The 24392-nt window shown below is 44.3% G+C and overlaps 1 protein-coding gene across 1 annotated transcript in view; it reads left to right on the top strand.

Annotated features, from left to right (window-relative positions):
- LOC148042201 (cystinosin-like) overlaps positions 1 to 24392 on the top strand; it is a 31164-nt gene that overhangs the window by 2632 nt on the left and 4140 nt on the right. The window contains exons 2-10 of the mRNA XM_087703193.1: positions 1633 to 1716; positions 7648 to 7732; positions 9439 to 9526; positions 10386 to 10489; positions 12765 to 12896; positions 14980 to 15079; positions 15168 to 15287; positions 18880 to 19050; positions 24149 to 24266. Of these exons, the coding sequence (XP_087559319.1) occupies positions 1633 to 1716; positions 7648 to 7732; positions 9439 to 9526; positions 10386 to 10489; positions 12765 to 12896; positions 14980 to 15079; positions 15168 to 15287; positions 18880 to 19050; positions 24149 to 24266 (1002 nt within the window). The remainder of the gene's footprint in view (positions 1 to 1632; positions 1717 to 7647; positions 7733 to 9438; positions 9527 to 10385; positions 10490 to 12764; positions 12897 to 14979; positions 15080 to 15167; positions 15288 to 18879; positions 19051 to 24148; positions 24267 to 24392) is intronic.

Raw genomic sequence — 24392 nt, 5'->3', positions numbered from 1 at the left:
TAAGTGAGAATTCAGAAGATGAGATTTATTGTACTGATTAAGAGAAAAGTAAATGTTTCCCCCCCCCTTTAGTTATCTATTAACAAAACCATTGAAACAGCTGTTGACGGGAGTGTCAGATGAGTTCTGTTTTCCCAGCATGAATGGATAGTAAATCACATAGGAATGAGGAAGGCAATTTAAATAAAAGGTTAAATCGTGGCAAAACTTTGTTAAAAGTTTGGTCCAGTTGCCCTAATTTAATCTTTCTTTAGATAACCATTGGCCTGGATGATTGACTTTTCATTGGCAGGAGAAAGGCAATTATTTTAGCTGTTTATTTCTGCAGAGGTGCCCTAAATAAAAGTTATTTCAGATATTTATACAAAAAGTTTTTTTTTCCCTTTACATTCTGTCAATCAACCCAGATGTGATTTCTCTCACAAGATTAGTGGTTCACATTTGGTCAATACTTTTGCCTTTTGCTGGTATAAGATAACAAAACCTTCTTAATCTAATCTTGTCAGAGGTCTTTTGTACAGAATGCAGGATAACAGCTTTGGAAGGGACCTTGGAGGTCTTCTAGTCCAATTAGTCAAGCCAAAAACCCTTCCTCCTTTCTTCTTCTTTCTTCCATCTTTTCCTTCCTTCCTTCCTTCCTTTCTTCCTTCCCTCCCTCCCTCTTTTCCTTCCTCCCCGAGGTCACGTGACCTGCTTTTGCGACCTTCCGGCAAGCGACGTCCATGGGGTTTGTAAAAGAAGGCAGATTCACTTCACTGGTTGAAGAGCTGCAATGATTCACTTAACAACCATGGCAAGGAAAGTTGTAAAATGGGGCAAAACTCAAATCAACCGATGACTCACTGACTGAGCAACGTATATTTGGGGCTGAATTACGGTCGTAAGTCGAGGAGTACCCGAAATTGTTTTGGTTTTGAGTTTTGAGCAGTTTGAGTGTCCCATTTTTGGTGGGGGGTCCCTCATCTTCAGATAAGGTTCGATTGTCTTCGGAGAGTTGAAAAATTTCCCCACTGATTCGGGAGGCGTCACGAGGACAGATTCACTTAAATGGTTGAACAGCTGCAATGATTCATTTAACAACCGTGGCAAGAAAAGTCTTAAAATGAGGCAAAATTCAATGAACTGATGTTAAGTCAGTTAATTGTTTAAAAGTCTTAAAACAGGGCAAAATTCAATGAACTGATGTTAAATCAAAATTCAATTAACTGATGTTGAATTAACTGATGTCTGAGCAACGGAAAATGGGGCTGAATGATGGTTAAGTCGAGGATGACCTGAAATTATTTCAGGTTTGAGTTTTGAGCAGTTTGAGTGGTCCTTTTTGCGATCCCATTTTTTTTGGGGGGGGGGGGCTCATCTTCAGATGAGGTTCGAGTGTCTTCGCAGAGTTGAAAAACTTCCCCACTGATTCAGGAGGCGTCACAAGGGCAATGTTTTTTTTCCATTGTAAAACCACAGACGCAGATAGGTTCATCATATGATTGTCCGCTAACTGTCAGGATTTGCTTTGGTGATAATTGTATTTTTTTTAATGGGAGTTTGGCATTTTGTGACCGTTTTTTTTTTTTTTTTTAATGCTGGTGTTTTTCTTAGAAAAACTGAGAATTTCCTCTTTCGTGTTCTCCTTTGCAGCTGTCGGCTGTTTCGGCATGATGGCGAATAGACTCGGCCTTTTCGCGCTGCTGTTGTTATCCTTTGCCTCGTTCGCTGCTTGCGGTAAGTGACTTTGGCTTGCGAAAGGAAGGACTTCGGAGCTTTCCGGTTTCCTTTTTCAACCTTTTCAACATCTGCTTCCTGTTTTTTCACAGCTGCTTTCGAGTTTTTCAGACTTCACCGCTTTCAGCTGTGTGGACTTCAACCCCCAGAATTTCTCAGCCAGCAGAATTCCATCCTTCTTAAAACAGGCTGGCTGGGGAATTCTGGGAATTGAAATCCACCCCTCTTAAAGCACACTGGCTGGGGGATTCTGGGAGTGGAAGTCCTCCCCTCTTAAAGGATGCTGGCTGGGGGATTCTGGGAGTGGAAGTCCTCCCCTCTTAAAGCATTGCTGGCTGGGGGATTCTGGGAGTGGAAGTCCTCCCCTCTTAAAGGATGCTGGCTGGGGGATTCTGGGAGTGGAAGTCCTCCCCTCTTAAAGCATTGCTGGCTGGGGGATTCTGGGAGTGGAAGTCCTCCCCTCTTAAAGGATGCTGGCTGGGGGATTCTGGGAGTGGAAGTCCTCCCCTCTTAAAGGATGCTGGCTGGGGGATTCTGGGAGTGGAAGTCCACCCATCCTAAAGCATCCTGGCTGGGGGATTCTGGGATTTGAAGTCCATCCCTCTTAAAGGAGGCTGGCTGGGAAATTCTGGTAATGGAAGTTACCCATCTTAAAGCAGGCTGGCTGGGGAATTCTGGGAATTGAAATCCACCCCTCTGGCTGGGGGATTCTGGGAGTGGAAGTCCACCCATCTTAAAGCATGCATGCTGGGGAATTCTGGGAGTTGACGTTCACCCATCTTAAAGCATTCTGGCTGGGGGATTCTGGGAGGGGAAGTCCTCCACTCTTAAAGCATTCTGGCTGTGGAATTCTGGGAGTTGGCATCCCCCCAGGTTAAAGTTGCCATATTGGAAAAACACGGCTGTAGATAAACCAGCTGGTTAGGTTCGTCTCTTCTTCCCTTTCCAGCACCTGCCCCTATTTATGCATGCATGGATGCAAATTAGATATTTTAAAACTACGTCCCTAAATCTAGGGGCAGGTTCCTTCTCCCTTCCTTCTGTCTATCCTGTTTCCTTCTTTCTCATCACCTCCCTCCTTCCCCTTCCTTCCCTTCCTTCCTTCATACGCCGGCACGAGATTAAATATCATCAATACGCGGACGATACCCAGTTGTATCTCTCCGCCCCGTGCCAACTCAGTGTAGCGATGGAAGTGATGTGCCAGTGCCTGGAGGCTGTCAAGGTCTGGATGGGAGCGAACAAGCTTGCACTCAATCCAGACAAGACCGAGTGGCTATGGATGTTGCCTCCCAAAGATGGTTCAGACATTCCATCCCTTAGCCTGGGGTGTGTGTGAAATCTTACACCCCTCAAAGAGGTCTGCAACTTGGGTGTCCTCCTGGATTCGCAGCTGACGTTAGAACACCACCTGTCGGCTGTGACCAGGGGGGATTTTGCCCAGGTTCGCCTGGTGCACCAGTTGCCGCCCTACCTGGACCGGGAGGCACTTCAAATGGTCACTCATGCCCTCGTCACCTCAAGACTGGATTACTGTAATGCGCTGTACATGGGGCTGCCCCTGAAGAGTGTTCGGAGACTACAGTTGGTCCAGAACGCAGCCGTGCGAGCGATATGGGGTGTATCTAGATACACCCATATTACACCTATCCTCCGCGAGCTGCACGGGCTCCCCATTGGTCTCCGGACGCGCTTCAAGGTGCTAGTCGTTACTTTTAAAGCCCGAAATGGTTTAGGACCTGGATATCTGAGAGACCACCTCCTGCCAGTTGCCTCCCAACGGCCAACAAGATCACACAGGTTGGGCCTCCTCCGAGTGCCGTCGACCGGACAATGCCGGCTGGCGACCCCTCGGGGGAGGGCTGCGCCAGCCCTGTGGAACAAACTACCCGTAGAAATCCGGACCCTTACCACTCTCCCGGCCTTCCGTAAAGCCATTAAGACTTGGCTGTTCCGGCAGGCCTGGGGCTGTTGATTATATCCAGCCCCACTGGACTGGTTGTATGGTGTGTCAATTTTAATATTGTATTTCTTATTTTATAATTTTTAAATAAGCTTTTTTATCTTGCTTGTGAGCCGCCCAGAGTCCCAATGGGAGTGGGCGGCATACAAATTTCATTAAACTCGAAACTTATGCATGCATGGATGCAAATGAGATATTTTTAAACTATGTCCCTAAATCTAGAGGCAGGTTCCTTCTCCCTTCCTTCTGTCCACCCTGTTTCCTTCTTTCTCATCACCTCCCTCCTTCCCCTTCCTTCCACTCCTTCCTTCTGCCATGGTTCCAAGTAATAAATCCATTTCAAGCAACAAGGCAAGTAGATTCCTGAAAGAATAGCTTTATTGGAAACATCATGTTGGCACATAGCTGGTGAAAACTGACTCTGAAAAGTCCCACGGTTTTTCACCTACTTAAAAGTTTTTCTCTCAACCCCAAACAATCAGTTACATGGTCCAATCAAGGGGCTGTCTGATGGTCCGGTGACATCACTCCTCCTTCCTCTGACCAGGTGTGAGAAGGTCCTTGGTTCCCAAGAGAAAGTATTTTATTTTGACTACCCAACCACTGCTGTCTCTACCCCCCCTTTCCTATCCCTTAGCCCCAGTGTGCCAGCACTAAAGCTCCAAGATAACTTCAGCCAGGCCAGCTTCAGGATTGACACCTACCTTCCTTCCTTCCTTCCTTCCCTTCCTTCCTTCCTTCCTCTCTCTTCCTTTCTCTCCTTCCTCTGTCTTCCTTCCTCTCTCTTCCTTCCTCTCTCTTCTTTCCTCTCCTTTCTTCCTTTCTCTCCTTCCTCTCTCTTCCTTCCTCTCCTTTCTTCCTTCTTCTCCTTCCTTCTTTCCTTTCTTCCTCCCTCTTCCTTCCTCTCCTTCCTTCCTTTCTCTCCTTCCTTCTTTCCTTCCTTCCTTCACCTCTTTTCCTTCCTCTCCTTCCTTCCTTCTTTTCTCTCCTTCCTTTCTCTTCCTTTCTCTCCTTCCTTCCTTCTTTCCTTCCTTCCTTCTTTCCTTCCTTCCTTCTTTCCTTCCTTCCTTCCTCTCTCTTCCTTCCTCTCCTTCCTTTCTCTCCTTCCTCTCTCTTCCTTCCTCTCCTTCCTCTCCTTCCTTCCTTTCTCTCCTTCCTTCTTTCCTTCCTTCCTTCACCTCTTTTCCTTCCTCTCCTTCCTTCTTTTCTCTCCTTCCTTTCTCTTCCTTTCTCTCCTTCCTTCCTTCTTTCCTTCCTTCCTTCTTTCCTTCCTTCCTTCTTTCCTTCCTTCCTTCCTTCCTCTCTCTTCCTTCCTCTCCTTCCTTTCTCTCCTTCCTCTCTCTTCCTTCCTCTCCTTCCTCTCCTTCTTTCCTTCCTTCCTTCTTTCATTCCTTCTTTCCTTCCTTCCACTCTCTTCCTTCCTCTCCTTCCTTCCTTTCTCTCCTTCCTCTCTCTTCCTTCCTCTCCTTCATTCTTCTCCTTCCGTCTTTCCTTCCTTCCTTCCCCTCTTTTCCTTCCTCTCCTACCTTCCTTCCTTTCTCTCCTTCCTCTCTCTTCCTTCCTCTCCTTCCTTCCTCTCCTTCCTTCCTCCCTCCCTCTTCCTTCCTCTCCTTCCTTCCTTTCTCTCCTTCCTTCTTTCCTTCCTTCCTCTCTCTTCCTTCCTTCCTCTCTCTTCTTTCCTCTCCTTCCTTCCTTTCTCTCCTTCCTCCCTTCCTTCCTCCCTCTTCCTTTCTCTCCTTCCTTCTTTCCTTCCTTCCTTCCCCTCTTTTCCTTCCTCTCCTTACTTCCTTCTTTTCTCTCCTTCCTTTCTCTTCCTTTCTCTCCCTTCCTTCTTTCCTTCTTTCCTTCCTCTCTCTTCCTTCCTCTCCTTCCTTTCTCTCCTTCCTCTCTCCTTCCTCTCCTTTCCTTCCTTCCTTCTTTCATTCCTTCTTTCCTTCCTTCCTCTCTCTTCCTTCCTCTCCTTCCTTTCCCTCCTTCCTCTCTCTTCCTTCCTCTCCTTCCTTCCTTCCTTCTTTCATTCCTTCCTTCCTCTCTTCCTTCCTCTCCTTCCTTCCTTTCTCTCCTTCCTCTCTCTTCCTTCCTCTCCTTCCTTCTTCTCCTTCCTTCTTTCCTTCCTTCCTTCCCCTCTTTTCCTTCCTTCCTTCCTCTCTCTTCCTTCCTCTCTCTTCTTTCCTCTCCTTTCTTCCTTTCTCTCCTTCCTCTCTCTTCCTTCCTCTCCTTTCTTCCTTCTTCTCCTTCCTTCTTTCCTTTCTTCCTCCCTCTTCCTTCCTCTCCTTCCTTCCTTCCTTCCTTCCTCCCTCTTCCTTCCTCTCCTTCCTTCCTTTCTCTCCTTCCTTCCTTCTTTCCTTCCTTCCTTCCCCTCTTTTCCTTCCTCTCCTTACTTCCTTCTTTTCTCTCCTTCCTTTCTCTTCCTTTCTCTCCTTCCTTCCTTCTTTCCTTCTTTCCTTCCTTCCTTCCTTCCTCTCTCTTCCTTCCTCTCCTTCCTTTCTCTCCTTCCTCTCTCTTCCTTCCTCTCCTTTCCTTCCTTCCTTCTTTCATTCCTTCTTTCCTTCCTTCCTCTCTTTTCCTTCCTCTCCTTCCTTCCTTCCTTTCTCTCCTTCCTCTCTCTTCCTTCCTCTCCTTCCTTCTTCTCCTTCCTTCTTTCCTTCCTTCCTTCCCCTCTTTTCCTTCCTCTCCTTCCTTCCTTCTTTTCTCTCCTTCCTTTCTCTTTCTTCCTCTCCTTCCTTCCTTCTTTCCTTCCTTCCTTTCTCTCCTTCCTTCCTCTCTCTTCCTTCCTCTCCTTTCTCCCTTCTTCTCCTTCCTCTCTCTTCCTTCCTTTCTCTCCTTCCTCTCTCTTCCTTCCTCTCTTTCCTTCCTTCCTTCTTCTCTCTTCCTTCCTCTCCTTCCTTCCTTCTTCTCCTTCCTTCTTTCCTTCCTTCAATCTATCCATCTTGATTTGAAGTTGAAATACACACATCTTAAAGCTGCCAACATTGAAAACCACTGGTCTAGAATCAGGAATCTCCAACCTTGGCAACTTTAAGACTTGTGGACTTCAACTCCCAGAATTCCTCAACCAGCCAGGAGGAATTCTGGGAGTCGAAGTCTCCAAATCTTAACGTTGTCAAGGTTGGACACCCCTAGGCTATAGTCAAAAAAGGATGACATGGAAAATTGGAGGTGTTATACCCAAAAGGCAAATCTCTTCCAGGCCTTGATCTTAGATCCAGGGAAGCTCACGTGCCAGTCTCTTAAATGGACTGCATTATGTGGGTTCCAGGGATGCGGTGGCTCAGGGGCTAAGACACTGAGCTTGTCGATCAGAAAGGTCAGCAGTTCGACGGTTCAAATCCCTAGCATCATGTAATGGAGGGAGCTCCCGTTACCTGTCCCAGCTTCTGCCAACCTAGCAGTTCGAAAGCAGGTAAAACATAGCAATAGCAGTTAGACTTATACACCGCTTCATAGGGCTTTCAGCCCTCTCTAAGCGGTTTACAGAGTCAGCATATTGCCCCCAACAACAATCCGGGTCCTCATTTTACCCACCTTGGAAGGATGGAAGGCTGAGTCAACCCTGAGCCGGTGAGATTTGAACAGCCGAACTGCAGAACTAGCAGTCAGCTGAAGTAGCCTGCAGTGCTGCATTTAACCACTGCGCCACCTCGGCTCGTAGAGATGTAAGTAGAAAAATAGGAACAACCTTTGGTGGGAAGGAAACAGCGTTCCGTGCGCCTTTGTCGTTGAGTCATGCCAGCCACATAACCACAGAGATGTCTTCAGACAGCTCTGGTTCTTCGGCTTTGAAACGGAGATGAGCACCGCCCCCTAGAGTCAGGAATGACAAGCACGCATGTACGAGGGGAACTTTTACCTTTGATGTGGGCTATCCATCCATTTCTGTCAAATCAAAATATTCTCAATCAAAACCAGAACCATGGGATGGAAAGGGACTCCAAACATTCCTGATGGCGTTTTTTTCTTCTTCCCAGTTGAAGATGTACCCCCTGCTTTCTCGGCTCCTGAAGTTGTTTCTCTGGAAAACCACAGTGTGAAAAAAATCAAACTCACCTTCCGGTAAGCTGATATTTTGCACCTTCCCCCTCAAGGTAAACACACCTGGGGGAAAAGCCAAGAAGTGCTAGCCTGTTTCCTTGAAAATAAACCCTTCCCGAAAATATTGCAACACAGCAGCAGCCATGAGGTGAGCATGCTCACTGCCTCCTGCACCTCAAAAATAATAAGACCTCCCCGAAAATAAGGCCAGGCGCTTATTTGGAGGATCAAAGAAAATAAGACCCTGTCTTGTTTTTGGAGAAACATGGTATCTATCCATCCATCCATCCATCCATCCATCCATCCATCCATCCATCCATCTTTTACCTACCTACCTACCTACCTACCTACCTACCTACCTAATCATCTATGTATGTATGTATGTATGTATGTATGTATGTATGTATGTATGTATCTATCTATCTATCTATCTATCTATCTATCTATCTATCTATCTATCTATCTATCTATCTATTTTACCCACCTACCTAATCATCCATCTATCTATATCTATCCATCCATCCATCCATCCATCCATCCATCAATCTATATCATTTATCTACCTACCTAATCATCCATCTATATCTATCTATCTATCTCTGTCTATCTATCTATCTATCTATCTATCTATCTATCTATCTATCTATCTATCTATCTATCATCTATCTATCTATCTATCTATCTATCTATCTATCTATCTATCTATCTATCTATCTATCATCTATCTATCTATCTATATCTTTTTACCTACTTACCTAATTATCCATCTATATATATCTATCTATCATTTACTTAACTACCTACCTAATCATTCATCCATCCATCCATCCGTCTTTTACCTACCTACCTACCTACCTACCTACCTACCTACCTACCTAATCATCTATGTATCTATCTATCATTTACTTAACTATCTACCTAATCATCTATCCATCCATCTATCTATCATTTATCTACCTACCTACCTAATCATCCATCTATCTATATCTATCTATCTATCTATCTATCTATCTATCTATCTATCTATCTATCTATCTATCTATCTATCTATCTATCTATCTATCTATCTATTTTTCTATCTATATCTTTTACCTACCTACCTAATCATCTATCTATCTATCTATCTATCTATCTATCATTCATCTATCTATCTATCTATCTATCTATCTATCTATCTATCTATCTATCTTTTACCTACCTACCTACCTACCTAATCATCCATCCATCCATCCATCTATATCTGTCTACCCTGTTTTCCCGAAAATAAGACCTCCCCGGATAATAAGCCCAATTGGGCTTTTGAGGTCATGCGCTGAAATAAGCCCTCCCCGAAAATATTGCAACCCAGCACCAGCCACGAGGGGACCACGCTCGCCGCCTCCTGCACCTCAAAAATAATAAGACCTCCCCGAAAATAAGGCCAGGCGCTATTTTGTCTTATTTTCAGGGAAACACAGTAATCAGGCAAGTCATTCGGGATGGAGTTACTCCCGATGATAAAAATTCGATTTTCTTTGTTCCGTTCGGACTTTCCGACTGGGTGTGTCTTGCAGGATGATGCTATCCGTGCAGTCAGTCCTAATTTTCATGTCACCCTGGCTGGGTGATAGCAGGGCTGGACCCATCAGCAGGGCTAGATAGCACCGGGGAAGGCTGAGGGCGCAAATTCTGCCAGCTATATGTTCACAGCCCATCTGTGGCGTTTTCCTTTTCTGATGTCCCTGCAGTGCTCCACCCAATGACACTTTGGTGGTAAGGTTCAACATGACCTATACGTCCATGGAGAATGTCACCATTGTTGAGTTGCCCGACCAGGTAAGTAGAATAATAGCCATAGCAATAGCAATAGCAGTTAGACTTTCAGCCCTCTCTAAGCGGTTTTACAGAGTCAGCATATCGCCCCCACAGTCTGGGTCCTCCTTTCACCCACCTTGGAAGGATGGAAGGCTGAGTCAACCTTGAGCCAGTGAGATTAGAACCGCTGAACTGCAGATAACAGTCAACTGAAGTGGTCTACAGTACTGCACCCTAACCACTGCGCCACCTCGGCTGAGTTGGAAGGGACCTTGGGGGTCTTCTAGTCCAACCCCCTGCCTAGGCAGGATACCCTATACCGTTCCAGACAAATGGCTATCCAGCATCTTCTTAAAGACTTCCAGTGTTGGGGCATTCACAACTCCTGGAGGCAACTTCTGTTCCACTGATTAATTGTTCTCACTGTCAGGAAATTCCTCCTCAGTTCTAAGTTTCTTCTCTCCTTGATTAGTTTCCACCCATTGCTTCTTGTCCTACCCTCAGGTGCCTTGGAGAATAGTTTGACTCCCTCTTCTTTGGGGCAGCCCCTGAGATATTGGAAGGCAACTATCATGTCTCCCCTGGTCCTTTTCATTAATACAATTACAGTACAGTACAATCCAATAGCAGAGTTGGAAGGGACCTCGGAGGTCCAGAGAAGGTCTGTGACTGTGAATCCTCCCATGAGAGACTTTGCTGGATGTGAAGGAGCAGAATTCACAGTCAATGAATAAAAGGGTTTTTTTTTGGGACCAGGAGTTTGCTTCAGGCTCTTGGGAAGCCTCGGTCAGGACAGCTGGATTGACATCCATGTGGCCCCCTGCCCCATCCTGTGACTCTCATTGACAGTTCATATACTTAATGTCTCCATCCCTGACAGGTCATAATTGCAGCAGGCCAAAAGGAAGCGCATTTCCTTGTGAAAGCTAAAGAGGTCGGGCAGGTGACGGTATATCTACAGGTGAATGCATCCCACAACACAGGGTAAGCATCTGTCCCAAGCCATGTTCAGCCGGTAATTCTAGTCATCCAGATGTAATATCACTTAAATGGCCATTTTTCCAATTTCTCTATTCAGAATAGAATAGAATGGAGTGGAGTGGAGGAGTGGAGTGGAGTGGAGTGGAGTGGAGTGGAATGGAATGGAATAAAGTACAGAATAGAATAGAGAATGGAATGGAATAGAATGGAACACAGAATAGAATAAGATAAAATAGAGAATAGAATGGAGAATAGAATAAAGTAGAATAGAGTATAGAATAGAATAGAATAGAGAATGGAATGGAATAGAATAGAACACAATATAGAATAGAATAGGGAATGAAAAAGAATAGAACACAGAACAGAATAGAATAGAATAGAAAAGGATAGAATGGAGTGGAATGGAATAGAGAATGGAATGGAATAGAATGGATCACAGAATAGAATAAGATAAAATAGAGAATAGAATAGAGTAGAATAGAGTATAGAATAGAATAGAATAGAATAGAATAGAGAATGGAATGGAATAGAATAGAATAGAACACAATATAGAATAGAATAGAATAGGGAATGAAATGGAATAGAACACAGAATAGAATAGAACAGAACAGAACAGAATAGAATAGAATAGAATAGAAAAGGATAGAATGGAATAGAGAATGGAATGGAATAGAATGGATCACAGAATAGAATAAGATAAAATAGAGAATAGAATAGAGAATGGAATGGAATAGAATAGAATGGAACACAATATAGAATAGAATAGAATAGAACACAGAATAGAATAGAAAATGGAATGAAATAGAATAGAACAGAATAGAATAGAAAAAATGGAAAATGGAATGGAATAGAACACAGAATAGAATAGAATAGAGAATGGAATGGAATGGAAATTGAATTGAATTCTTTATGGCCAAGTGTGATTGGACACAGAAAGAATTTGTCTTTGGTGCAGATGCTCTCAGTGCACATAAAAAAAAAAAGATAACATTAGTTAAGTATCATAAGGCAGTGGTCCCCAACCTTTTTATCGCCGCGGACCAGTCAGCCTTTGATAATTTTACCGTGGCCCGCTGAGCACGTCGATGACCAGCGCTAGTAGCGTAGCCTTGCGCAGGCGCAGTTCAGTATGGCTAGCGTAGATAGCGTAGCACAAACTGCGCCTACGCAAGGCTACGCTACTAGCGCTGTCTACGCTAGCCCTACGTAGCTGCGCAGGCGCTCTTAGGTTTTTTTCAGGAATCGGCCAGCGCTGAAGCGCTGAAAAGGAATGAGAAGGGCGGCGCTGGACACAGGGGGGCGGTGGGCCGCTGGTGACGTCAGAGTGCCACCAGCGGTCCAGTAAGACCCCTTGTGCCAGTTAGCCCTAATTTGCATACAGAAAGAAACTATGGCCCCCGGCCGCTGCAGCGATCATGGCCCCCGGCCGCTGCGCGGCCCGGTGCCAGGTACTCCACGGACCGGCACCGGTCCACGGACCGGGGGTTGGGGATCACTGTCATAAGGTACAGCACTTAATAATAGTCATAGGATACAAATAAGCAATCAGGAAACAATCAATAGAAATACAAATCATAAGGATACAAGCAACAAGTTACAATCCTGCAGTCATAAGTGGGAGGAGATGGGGGATAGGAACGATGGGAAGACTAATAGTAATAGCAATGCAGCCTTAATGAATAGTTTGACAGTGAATTATTTGTTTAGCCGAGTGATGCCATTTGGGAAGAAACTGTCCTTGTGTCTAGTTGTCTTGGTGTGCAGTTCCCTATAGCGTCATTTTGAGGGTAGGAGTTGAAACAATTTATGCCCAAGATGCGAGGAGCCTGTAGATATTTTCACGGCCCTCTTTTTGACTCCTGCAGTGTCCAGGTCCTCAATAGGAACGGAAGGTTGGCTGTAATTTTTTTTTCCTGCACTTCTGATTATCCTCTGAAGTCTCCGTCTGCCTTGTTGGGTTGCAGAGCCAAACCAGACAGTTATGGAGGTCCAGAGGACAGACTCAATCATCCCTCTGTAGAACAGAATCACCAGCTCTTTGGGAAGTTTGAGCTTCCTGAGTTTGGCGCAGGAAGAACATTCGTTGTGCTTTTTTGATGACGTTTTTGACATTAGGTGTCCATTCTAGCCTCCAACTGAAGCTGTGTTGCATCTGTGGGCACCAGTGCTGGAACTGTAGGAAGAGGAAAGGAGGAGGCCGGAGGGCGGCGTCAAGCAAGTCATCAGCCTAGAATCGTTACGTTCCCACAGACCAAACCTCTCCCTCGTTCTTTTGCAGGCCCAGAATCCGGTTCCTTGTGATCCACAGCAAGGCCGTAAGGATTGTGGACCAAGTGATCGGTTGGATCTATTTCCTAGCCTGGTCGGTTTCCTTCTACCCTCAGGTGTTTGAGAATTGGAGACGCAAAAGGTAAAAAGACACGACGATCCTCAGTTAGCGTCCTCTGGAAACTGCCAGTGTTCACCTACAAGATGGCATTGAGAAGGCACAACAACAGAGATTCACGGCCCTCCAATTCATTTAATTAACTTGTATGCCACCCACTCTCAGAAGACTCAGGGCGGCTTACAAATAAAAAGGGAAGGGGGAGATATAAAAAATAAAAGACAACAATTTAAAAATTCAACAACATGCCAATTACCTCCACCAGACCGATTAGATCCCACAGATTAGGCCTCCTCCGAATTCCATCCGCCGGCCAGTGTTGACTGGCAACTACCCGGAGGAGAGCCTTCTCTGTGGCTGCTCCGACCCTGTGGAACGAACTCCCCGTGGAGATTCGCACCCTCACCACCCTCCAGGCCTTCCGCAAAGCCCTTAAAACCTGGCTGTTCCGACAGGCCTGGGGCTAAAGAACCGTTGCCCCCGTCTCGAATGGTATGATTGTTGTGTGTTTTTAAATCATGTATTGTTTTTGTGTTGTTGTTAATTTGTCTGTATCCCCCCTTCCCTGGTTTGAGTTGTGAGCCGCCCTGAGTCCCCCTTCAGGGGAAAAGGGCGGCATATAAATGAAATAAACATTCAAACATTCAAACAAACATTCAAACATTTATAACTTAGGATGGGGCTGGATGATTCAACAGCTCCAGGCCTGCCGGAACAGCCAGGTCTTAGTCGCTTTGCAGAAGGCCGGGAGAGTGGTAAGGGTCCGGATCTCAACGGGGAGATCGTTCCATAGGGCCGGAGCAGCCACGGAGAAGGCTCTCCCCCGGGGGGTCGCCAGCCAACATTGGCCGGCAGATGGAATCCGGAGGAGGCCTAGTCTGTGGGATCTAATAGGTCTTTGGGAGGTGACTAGCAGGAGGCGGTCTCTCAAGTAGCCAGGTCTGATACCATGTAGGGCTTTAAAAGTAACGACTAGCACCTTGAAGCGGGTCCAGAGACCAATGGGAAGCCAGTGCAGCTCGCGGAGGATCGGTGTAACATGGGTGTACCTAGGTGCACCCACAATCGCTCGCGCGGCTGCATTATGGGATTCCACCACAAATCCGCGCTCGACTAAACCACGTCCGACTAAACCGTGTAGCTGACGTCATCAACAGGGCGACAAAAGCGCGGAGAGAGAAGCACGCTGTAAACCCTAAACCTAAAATTAACCCCTAAACCTAAACCTAACTCCCCTAAACCTAATCCTAAACCTAACCCTAAACCTAACCCTTAACGTAACCCTTAACGTAACCCTAAACCTAATTCTAACCCTTAACGTAACCCTAAACCTAACCCTAACCCTAAAGCTAACCCTAAACCTAACCCTTACCTTAAGTTGAACTTTGCCGTATTCTTCTGGAACAAAATTATGGTCAGGAGTTAAAGCAGGCTGGCAGGGGGATTATGGGAGTGGAAGTCCACCCCTCTTAAAGGATGCTGACTGGGGGATTATGGGAGTGGAAGTCCACCCCTCTTAAAGCCTTCTGGCTGGGGGATTATGGGAGTGGAAGTCCACCCCTCTTAAAGGATGCTGACTGGGGGATTATGGGAGTGGAAGTCCTCCCCTCTTAAAGCATGCTGGCTGGGGGATTATGGGAGTGGAAGTCCACCCCTCTTAAAGCCTGCTGGCTGGGGGATTCTGGGAATTGAAGTCCACCCCTCTTAAAGCATGCTGGCTGGGGGATTCTGGGAGTGGAAATCTTCCCCTCTTAAAGCATGCTGGCTGGGGGATTCTGGGAGTGGAAGTCCACCCCTTTTAAAGCATGCTGGCTGGGGGATTCTGGGAGTGGAAATTCACCCCTTTTAAAGCCTTCTGGCTGGGGGATTCTGGGAGTGGAAATCCACCCCTCTTAAAGCATGCTGACTGGGGGATTCTGGGAGTGGAAGTCTGCTTATTTTAAAATTGCCAAATTTGGAAAACAGCATCCTAGAAGCTGGGTTTTTCTGTATTAATCGTATTAATAAGCTAACTGACAATTATGATCACAAAATTATGTGTTTCGTGCACTCGTGAAGTTCTCAAAATCTCATGTTCTTCTGAACGTTTACCTGTTTCTTTTGCCAGTGTTGTGGGACTCAGTTTCGATTTCATCGCTTTGAACCTGACCGGCTTCATTGCCTACAGCGTCTTCAACATCGGACTCTTCTGGATTAACCCCATAAAGGTATCCGGGGCCCGTCTTCTCTGGCTGGGTGTCACCTGCCCTCTTGGGCCATCGCTTCTGCTGTAACAGCTTTGCCTTCCCCCCACAGGAGCAGTTCCTGCACCAGTACCCCAACGGCGTGAATCCCGTAGATAGCAACGATGTCTTTTTCAGCCTCCACGCGTTGGCCCTCACTTTGTTCACCATCTTCCAGTGCTTAATCTATGAGGTAGGTGCCCTGATGGTGTTACCTAGTTGGGTCATAAAATGTCTGCAAGAAGACAACCAAGTTCAGACAGCACCAAGGACCCTACTATGTCTGTCTGTCTACTACCTGTCTATATTCATCTACCTATCTTAACTACCCTGCTCCCCGGAAAATAAGCCCTCCCCCAAAATATTGCAACACAGCAGCAGCCATCAGGTGACCACGCTCGCCGCCTTCTGCACCTCAAAAATAATAAGACCTCCCCGAAAATAAGGCCAAGCGCTTATTTTGGGGGTCAAAAGAAAATAAGACCCAGACATAGGGTCCTTATTCTGGGGGAAACACAGTATCTGTCTGTCTGTCTACCTTATCTTTAACCAAGGTGGCGCAGTGGTTAAATGCAGCACTGCAGGCTACTGCTAGATCAGCAGGTCAGCGGTTCAAATCTCACCGGCTCAGGGTTGACTCAGCCTTCCATCCTTCCGAGGTGGGTAAAATGAGGACCCAGATTGTTGGGGGCAATATGCTGACTCTCTGTAAACCGCTTAGAGAGGCCTGAAAGGCCTATGAAGCGGTATATAAGTCTACTGCTATTGCTATTGCTATCTAGCTATCTAGCTCTCTGTCTGTATCTATATCTATCTCTCAGTATCTATCATCTACCAGTATCTTCTATCTATCTATCTATCTATCTATCTATCTATCTATCTATCTATCTATCTATCTATCTATCTATCTATCTATCTATCTATCTATCTATCATCTATCTATCTATCTATCTATCTATCATCTATCTATCTATCTATCTCTATCTATCTATCTATCTATCTATCTATCTATCTATCTATCCTCTATAATCTATCTATCTATCTATCTATCTATCTATCTATCTATCTATCTATCTATCTATCTATCTATCTATCATCTATCTATTTATCATCTATCTATCTATGTATCATCTATCTATCTATCTATCTATCTATCTATCTATCATCTATCTATCTATTTATCATCTATCTATCTATCATCTATCTATCTATCTATCTATTTATCATCTATCTATCTATCTATCTATCATCTATCTATCTATATCTATCTATCCTCTATAATCTATCTATCTATCTATCTATCTATCTATCTATCTATCTATCTATCTATCTATCTATATCAATCATATATCTGTCTATCCTCTATATCTGTCTGTCTATCTATCTATCATCTATCTATCATCTATCTATCTATCAATCTATCAATCTATCAATCTATCAATCAATCATCTATCTATCTGTCTGTCTATCTATCTATCTATCTATCATCTGTCTGTCTATCTATCTATCTATCTCTCTATCTCTCTATCTATCTATCTATCTATCTATCTATCTATCTATCTATCTATCTATCTATCTATATCTATCTATCTCTAGCTCTCTGTGTCTGTATCTATATATATTTCTCAGTATCTATCATCTACCAGTATCTTCTTTCTTTCTTTCTTTCTTTCTTTCTTTCTTTCTTTCTTTCTTTCTTTCTTTCTTTCTTTCTTTCTATCTATCTATCTATCTATCTATCTATCTATCTATCTATCTATCTATCTATCTATCTATCTATCATCTATCCATCCATCCATCCATCTATCTCTATATCTATTTTTCTATCTTATCTATCTATCTTCATCTATTTATCTATCTATCTTCATCTATCTATCTCTATTCATCGATCCATCCATCAATCCATCTATCTATCTACCTACCGATCTATCTATATCTAATCTATCATCTATGTCATTCCATCCATCTATCTGCCTGCCTGCCTGCCTGCCTGCCTACCTACCTACCTACCTACCTACCTACCTACCTACCTACCTACCTACCTACCTACCTACCTAGATATATCTAATCTGGCATCCATCCATCCATTCATCCACCTTCCTACGCAAGCTTACATCAAGCTCAGAGAGCACCAAGGAGCCCGCAGTTCTCCTCCTCTTGCTTCACCTCTTCCCCCCCCCCCTTTCTCCTTCTCCTCCACTCCACAAACCCCACTCCCAAATAGCATTGATGATGTCGCCGAGTTTGGTAATGAAATGTCTGCAAGAAAACAGCCAAGCTCAGAGAGCACCAAGGACTCGCCACGAAGTAGCTCCATTTGAGTTTTAAGCCTTTTTCACGGTTAGATTTTGAGACTGTAAAGTTGGACTCGGGGTTCGGGGCCATTAGCTTGGTGCCACCTTTTACAATGAGGCTGGGCAGCCAAGTTTTATACAGGCACTCCTGGATGGAGCCTGGCCATCGTAAGTTGTGACAATCCACAAAACACTTAACTTCACAAGCTTTTTTTTTTTTTTTTTTTGAAGTGGCTGTTAAGCAGACACTTGGTTGTAACTGTAGCTTAACACACCTCTCATTCTTCAAGCTTGACATAAAAATTGAATCACCTCGTCATTTTATTTATTCAGTTTTACTCATTGTGAATCACAGCCACGCCCATCTGGTTTTCTTCTCTGTGATTCAAGACCTACGGGAAGTTCTGGGAAGTGGGAAGGTAGCCCTTAACTGTTCTGACCCAGGCTTCCTTCAAAAGCAAGAAGCAGAGTCTGGGTCCTGGAAAAACCCCTTTTATTTACCCGACTGTGAATTCCTTTTGTTCACAGCCCGCCAGGCTTAGCAAAGAGTCTTTTTGAGGAATGTTTATCCACACACACCTTATCTCGCTTGGAGAGCTGCCAGATAACTAGTTTCCAAACGCAGGGCAAGGCAACCCTTGGCACAATAGCAATAGCAATAGCAGTTAGACTTATATACTGCTTCATAGAGCTTTCAGCCCTCTCTAAGCGGTTTACAGAGTCAGCATATTGCCCCCAACAACAATCCGGGTCCTCATTTTACCCACCTCGGAAGGATGGAAGGCTGAGTCAACCCTGAGCCGGTGAGATTTGAACAGCCGAACTCCAGAACTGCAGTCAGCTGAAGTAGCCTGCAGTGCTGCATTTAACCACTGTGCCACCTCGGCACAGAGTCTCTTATAGTCACAAACAGAACTTTCCACTCTTGAAATGACCGAAGGAACGAATTATTTCCTGCAAAAGCCCCCTCCCCATTCGCTCCTCTTCTGTTTCCTCTGGGAGGGGCCAATCACCTCCAAGGTGTGGCTTTACCCCTAAGTCGTCCCTGCTTCCTTAGTTGTTCTTGTCTTCTGGCAGGTCTGCGCATGCGCAAATACTGGGAACAGGCTTTTTTCTCCACAAAAAACGAGTCATGCGGAGGGTTTGGGAGTGCAAAAACCTTTTTTTTTTTAAAAATTACCTCTTCAAAATCCTGGTGCGTCTTATACTCCGAAAAATACTTGTACTTGTACACCGCTTAGAGATTTTTCAGAAGGAAATTGAGGGTTTGGGGATTGTGCAGGATTTTGCTCAAATTCAGCAGGGCTGTTTGGCAGACCGAGAGCATTCCTCTGCCCGCAAACTGCCCCGCCTCAAATCCCTTGGCCGCCCTTGAGTTGACCCATCAATTCCTTGCCTTGATGCCCGCCGCAATCCGATCTGCGTGGCCAAATTGCCGCTGGAAAATGTTGATTCTCTCTCTCTCTCTCTCTCTCTTTATTTCCCCCGCAGAGAGGGACTCAGAAGGTTTCTCTGGTCGCCATTGGGTTCCTGGTCGCGTCGTGGCTGTTCGTCTTCACCACTTTGGCCGTGACGGTCGCCCAACAGATCACCTGGTTGCAATTCTTGTTTTATTTCTCCTACATCAAGCTGGGGATCACTCTCATCAAATACTTCCCCCAGGTGAGCAAAGGACGGATCGATTTTTTTTTCAGAGACAGGGGAGTCCTCGACCTACGACCACAATGGAGCCCGAAATTTTCTGTTGGTTAAGCGAGACATTTATTGTGAGTTTTGCCCCATTTTACGACCTCCCTTGCCATTGTTGTTAAGCGAATCACTGCAGTTGTTAAATTAGCAACACGGTTGTTAAGTGGCTGCAACCATGTTGTAACTACGAGTCAGTTGTCAGATGTCCAAATTTTGATCATGAGACCATGAAGATGCTGGGAGTCCTTGACTTACAACAATCTATTTTTTTTAATTACTTTTTTATTTTCCACTTTCATAACATACAATCACATGTATACTATACATAGCCAGTATCCTATCCTATAGTAATTACATCAGTTCCTCTTGTCATCAACGCCCAAAAAGATAAAAACCCATTATTAGCTCTTCTGCTCTCCATACACCTCTTTCTTCTACCTCTCTCCTACCTCCTTTCTTCCCTCCATCATCCTTTTCTACTCTACTTCCCCTTCCTTTCTCCTTCTCCTCTCTCTACATTCCACTCCTCCTTATCCTCCTCATCTTCCCCCCATACCCTCTTTCCTATCCCTCTCTTCCCATCTTTCTTCTCCCTTCTGTTTCCCACTCTTCCTCTCATTGGTGTATATCCGCTTCCATATCAATATACTTAACATATCCTAGTTTTAAAGAAAAAATAAGAGAAGACAGTATATATTACATTAAATTACAAATTACATTAAAATCTAACACCTCTCGTCAAACCTAATATATATCCCTCCCTCCCCCCCTCCCCCCCACCCTCCCCCCCAACCCCCCCCCCCAGCCATCCCTCCCCCGACTTCCCAGAACCCATACACGGCATAAATCTTTAACAAAAACGATCTAAAATATATTGGAAAAAAGAATAGAAAATTGATAACATCTTTACATTGAACTTAGCTCCTCCTTGCTAAACTAACTTTAAACAATTTATATCATTCCTGATCTTAATCATAAGCTATCTGGAATTTCTTAGTCCCGTATTTGTTTTGTATGTAATCAATCCATTTTTTCCAGTCTCGTCTATATCTCTCGTTTGAGTGATGCTTAAGATATGCAGATATTTTAGCCATCTTGGCTAAATTTGTGACTTTCAATGTCCATTCTTGAATTGTAGGCAAGTCTTCCTTCTTCCAGTATTGCGCCACCAACAATCTAGCTGCAGTTATTAAGTGCAAAATCAAATTAATCTCTACAGCTGTACAATCAGTAATTATACCTAACAAAAATAACTGAGGAGTAAACTTTATCCTTTTTTTAAGAACATTTTGCGTAATCCACCATATTTTTAATCCAAAATGCCTTAACCTTTTTGCAAGTCCACCATATATGAAAATATGTAGCGTCGAGAGAATTACAACAATCTATTGTCAGGGTTCCGACAGAGGCCCTAATTAACTCATGAGCCTCGAGTCAAGTTTCAAAGGAAATCCAGTTTATTTATTAGGAGCAACTTGTCCTCATGTAACCCAAGGAAGCCAGCTCTGACCCCACATAATTTACGGCTCAACTATGACCCTGTTTTCTCCTATCTCCCGGGGTGTGTCATAAATCACATTCTCCAAAGAAGGACTTTCCCAGGCTGTAGAAAACACGCCTCTCAGGCTGGCCCTGGTAACTTGAGATCCTGCCTATGGCAACTCAGGAGCAGGCCAGGGATGCCTTTACGAGTTGACATCTATTTAGTGACCCTTCAAAGTTACAACGGCACCGAAAAATAACATTTATCACCGTTTTTCATAGGACTGGCAGCATCCCCACGAGCACATGATCAAAATTTGGACACTTGGTAACTGGTTCATATTTATAACAATCGCTGTATGTATGCCGGGGTCATGTGATACTCCTTTGCGACTTTTTGGCAAAGCAATATCCACGGGGAACCCAGGCTCACCTAACCAACTGTATTGCTAACCGTGATGGCGCAGTGGTTAGAATACACTATTGCAAGCTAAACTCTGCCCCCAGCCAGGAAGTTCGATCGTGACTCAGCTCGAGGTTGACTCAGCCTGCGGTCCTTCCAAGGTTGGTAAAATGAGGACCCAGATTGTTGGGGGCAAGAGGCTGACTTTGTAAACCACTTAGGGTTATAAAAGCACTGTGAAGCAGTATATAAGTCTAAGTGCTATTGCTTCATGAGGGAGGGAGAAAAGGAAGGAAGGAAGGAAGGAAGGAAGGAAAACAAGAAGGAAGGAAGGAAGATGAGAAGGAAGATGAGAAGGAAGGAAGGAAGCCCTGGTGACTGAGTGGTTAGAATGCAGTATTGCAGGCAAATTCTGCCCACAGCCAGGAAGTTTGATCCTGACTGGCTCAAGGCTGACTCAACCTTCCATCCTTCCGAGGTCAGTAAACTGAGGACCCAGATTGTTGGAGGCAAGAGGCTGACTCTGTAAACCGCTTAGAGAGGGCTGTAAAGCGGGATATAAGACTAAGTACTATTCCTTCCTTCCTTCCTTCCTTCCCTCCTTCCTTCCCTCCTTCCCTCCCTCCTTCCCTTCCTTCCTTCCCTCCTTCCCTCCCTCCCTCCTTCCCTCCCTCCCTCCCTCCCTTCCTTCCTTCCCTCCTTCCTTCCCTCCTTCCCTCCCTCATTCCCTTCCTTCCCTCCTTCCTTCCCTCCTTCCCTCCCTCCTTCCCTCCTTCCCTCCCTCCCTCCCTCCCTCCCTCCCTCCCTCCCTCCCTCCCTCCCTCCCTCCCTCCCTCCCTCCCTCCCTCCCTCCCTTCCTTCCTTCCTTCCTTCCTTCCTTCCTTCCTTCCTTCCTTGAGCCGAGGTGGCGCAGTGGTAAGAGTGCAGCACTGCAGGCTACTTCAGCTGTCTGCAGTTCGGCTGTTCAAATCTCACCGGCTCAAGGTTGACTCAGCCTTCCATCCTTCCGAGGTGGGTAAAATGAGGACCCGGATTGTTGGGGGCAAGAGGCTGACTCTGTAAACTGCTTAGAGAGGGCTGAAAGCCCTATGAAGTGGTATATAAGTCTAACTGCTATTGCTATTGCTATTGCTTCCTTCTGCCCACTGCCAGGAAGTTCGATCCTGACTGGCTCAAGGTTGACTCAGCCTTCCATCTTTCCAAGATTGGTAAAATGAGGACCGGATTATTGGGGGCAAGAGGCTGACTGTAAACCACTTAGAGCTGTAAAGCACTATGAAGCTGTATATAAATGCAATTGCTAGGGAAGAGAAAGGAAGAGGGGGGGGAGAAGGAAGGCAAGGAAGGAAGGAAGGAGAAAGGAAGGAAGGGCTATTGCTACTAACCTAACAACTGTAGTCATTCACTTAACAATGATGGCAAGAAATATGGTAAAATGAGGCCAAACTCACTCAGCAACTGTCTCGCTTAACAATGAAAATTTTGGGTTCTATATATATATTAGATTTCTTTTACAACCCCCGGTATGCCCAAATATGGGCTTTTCTTAAAAAAAACCACATACAAAACAAAAGCAAGAAGAAAAAACAACTTTCCTCCATTTCATCAAGCATGTCACTTGGTTACACGTTTTTGTGCATCAATTCTTAACATTAAAAATAACATCACTGGTTTTGCATTAAACATAACTGAATATTTCACTGTCGTTGAGCATTACGTGTTCAAATTACCATTAATATTTTTTCATTTGTAACAATCCTTATTTCCTTGAATTCATAATTATCTATCAAATAACAATAAATCTTTAAAGTATTATATCACTTATCTCTAGAGAGAAAAAGCAGAGATTGGAACAAAAAATTGCCATTAATTTACGATATACATTTATATTTTCAATTGGCCATAATGTCACCAATCATCCACAGCTCCAAGAATAATTTTCCATTATTAATTATTAATCCACTTAGTGGTTAAGTATTTCAATTCATATATGTATCAATTGTTCATTACATCATCCTTGGTCCATTTAATTAATATACAGAGATCTTTCTAATATAAAATGGTCACTACATACAATTATACCAAAATGTTCAAATCATCCCACTCTTATACATTGGATTCATTATTGTCCGTGCTCTATATCAGTGGTTCCCAAACTTGGCAACTTTAAGACTTGTGGACTTCAACTCTTAGAATTCTCCAGCCAGGAGAATTCTAAGAGTTGAAGTCCACAAGTCTTAAAGTTGCCAAGTTTGGGAACCACTGTCATACATTATCAAATTTTAAAAAATTCTAAAATCATTTTTATTTTATGCTTTGTAGAGAAAATATCAGTTTTAATGCTCACATGGGAAATCTTTTTATGAATATTCATAAATTTAATGCAGTTTCCAATCACTAGCGACATAACATTTATTTTTTGGAGTGGCTATCAAATAAGTCTTGTAATGTATCTGTTAGTTTTTAAATTTCCACTGGAATTTGTGTGCTTATGGTAACAATTTCTTACAGTTCCTTTAAATCCTTTTCACCTCCAAAATAATCTTTTCTATGTTTTGTTTTATTTCAATATTTACATTTGTCTAGTTCACATTAACTGATCAAAGTAGCTTAGTAGCTCCACAAGTCTTAAAGTTGCCAAGTTTGGGAACCACTGCTCTATATCATAACAAGAAAAACTCTCTTGCTTCTGACGCATTGTGGGACATTGAAGAGGACAAGATGCTGACTTGTTTGAAGTCTTGGTTGTGGAAGAGCGCTCCTTTTCCTACTTATATACACATACAATAGCAGAGTTGGAAGGGACCTTGGAGGTCTTCTAGTCCAACCCCCTGCCTAGGCAGGAAACCCTATACCATTTCAGACAAATAGCCATCCAGCATCTCCTTAAAGACCTCCAGTGTTGGGGCATTCACAACTTCTGGAGGCAAGCTGTTCCACTATTTTATTCTATTTTATTCTATTTTGTTATTGTTATTATATTTTCTATATTCTATTCCATATTTATTCTATGCTACTATTCTATTCTATTCTTATTCTATTTAATTATTATATTCTATTTTCTATTCTATTCTATGCAATAGCAGAGTTGGAAGGTACCTTGGAGGTCTTCTAGTCCAACCCCCTGCCTAGGCAGGAAACCCTATACCTTAACTTATCTGACATCCTGGTCTTTTTTTTTTTAAGGCCTACTTGAACTTCCGCCGGAAGAGCACCAGGGGCTGGAGCATTGGCAACGTCCTGCTGGACTTCACCGGCGGTGCCTTCAGTCTCGTCCAGATGTTCCTACAATCCTACAACAACGGTAAGAGCGGCCCGCTGGGTCAGACAAGTGGGAGGTGACATACAGCTAGTCCTCGATTTATGTCCATCACTCCAAGAGGGATCTTGGAGTCCTAGTGGACAAGCATTTAAATAGGAGCCAGCCGTG

The sequence above is a fragment of the Thamnophis sirtalis genome, unplaced genomic scaffold (assembly GCF_051295495.1).
Source record: "Thamnophis sirtalis isolate CommonGarterSnake01/CBP01778 unplaced genomic scaffold, rThaSir2_p1.2 scaffold_68, whole genome shotgun sequence".
Taxonomy (NCBI): Eukaryota; Metazoa; Chordata; class Lepidosauria; order Squamata; family Natricidae; genus Thamnophis; species Thamnophis sirtalis.
The sequence above is the reverse complement of the archived record's forward strand: the minus strand, read 5'-3'. Positions and strand labels throughout refer to the sequence as shown.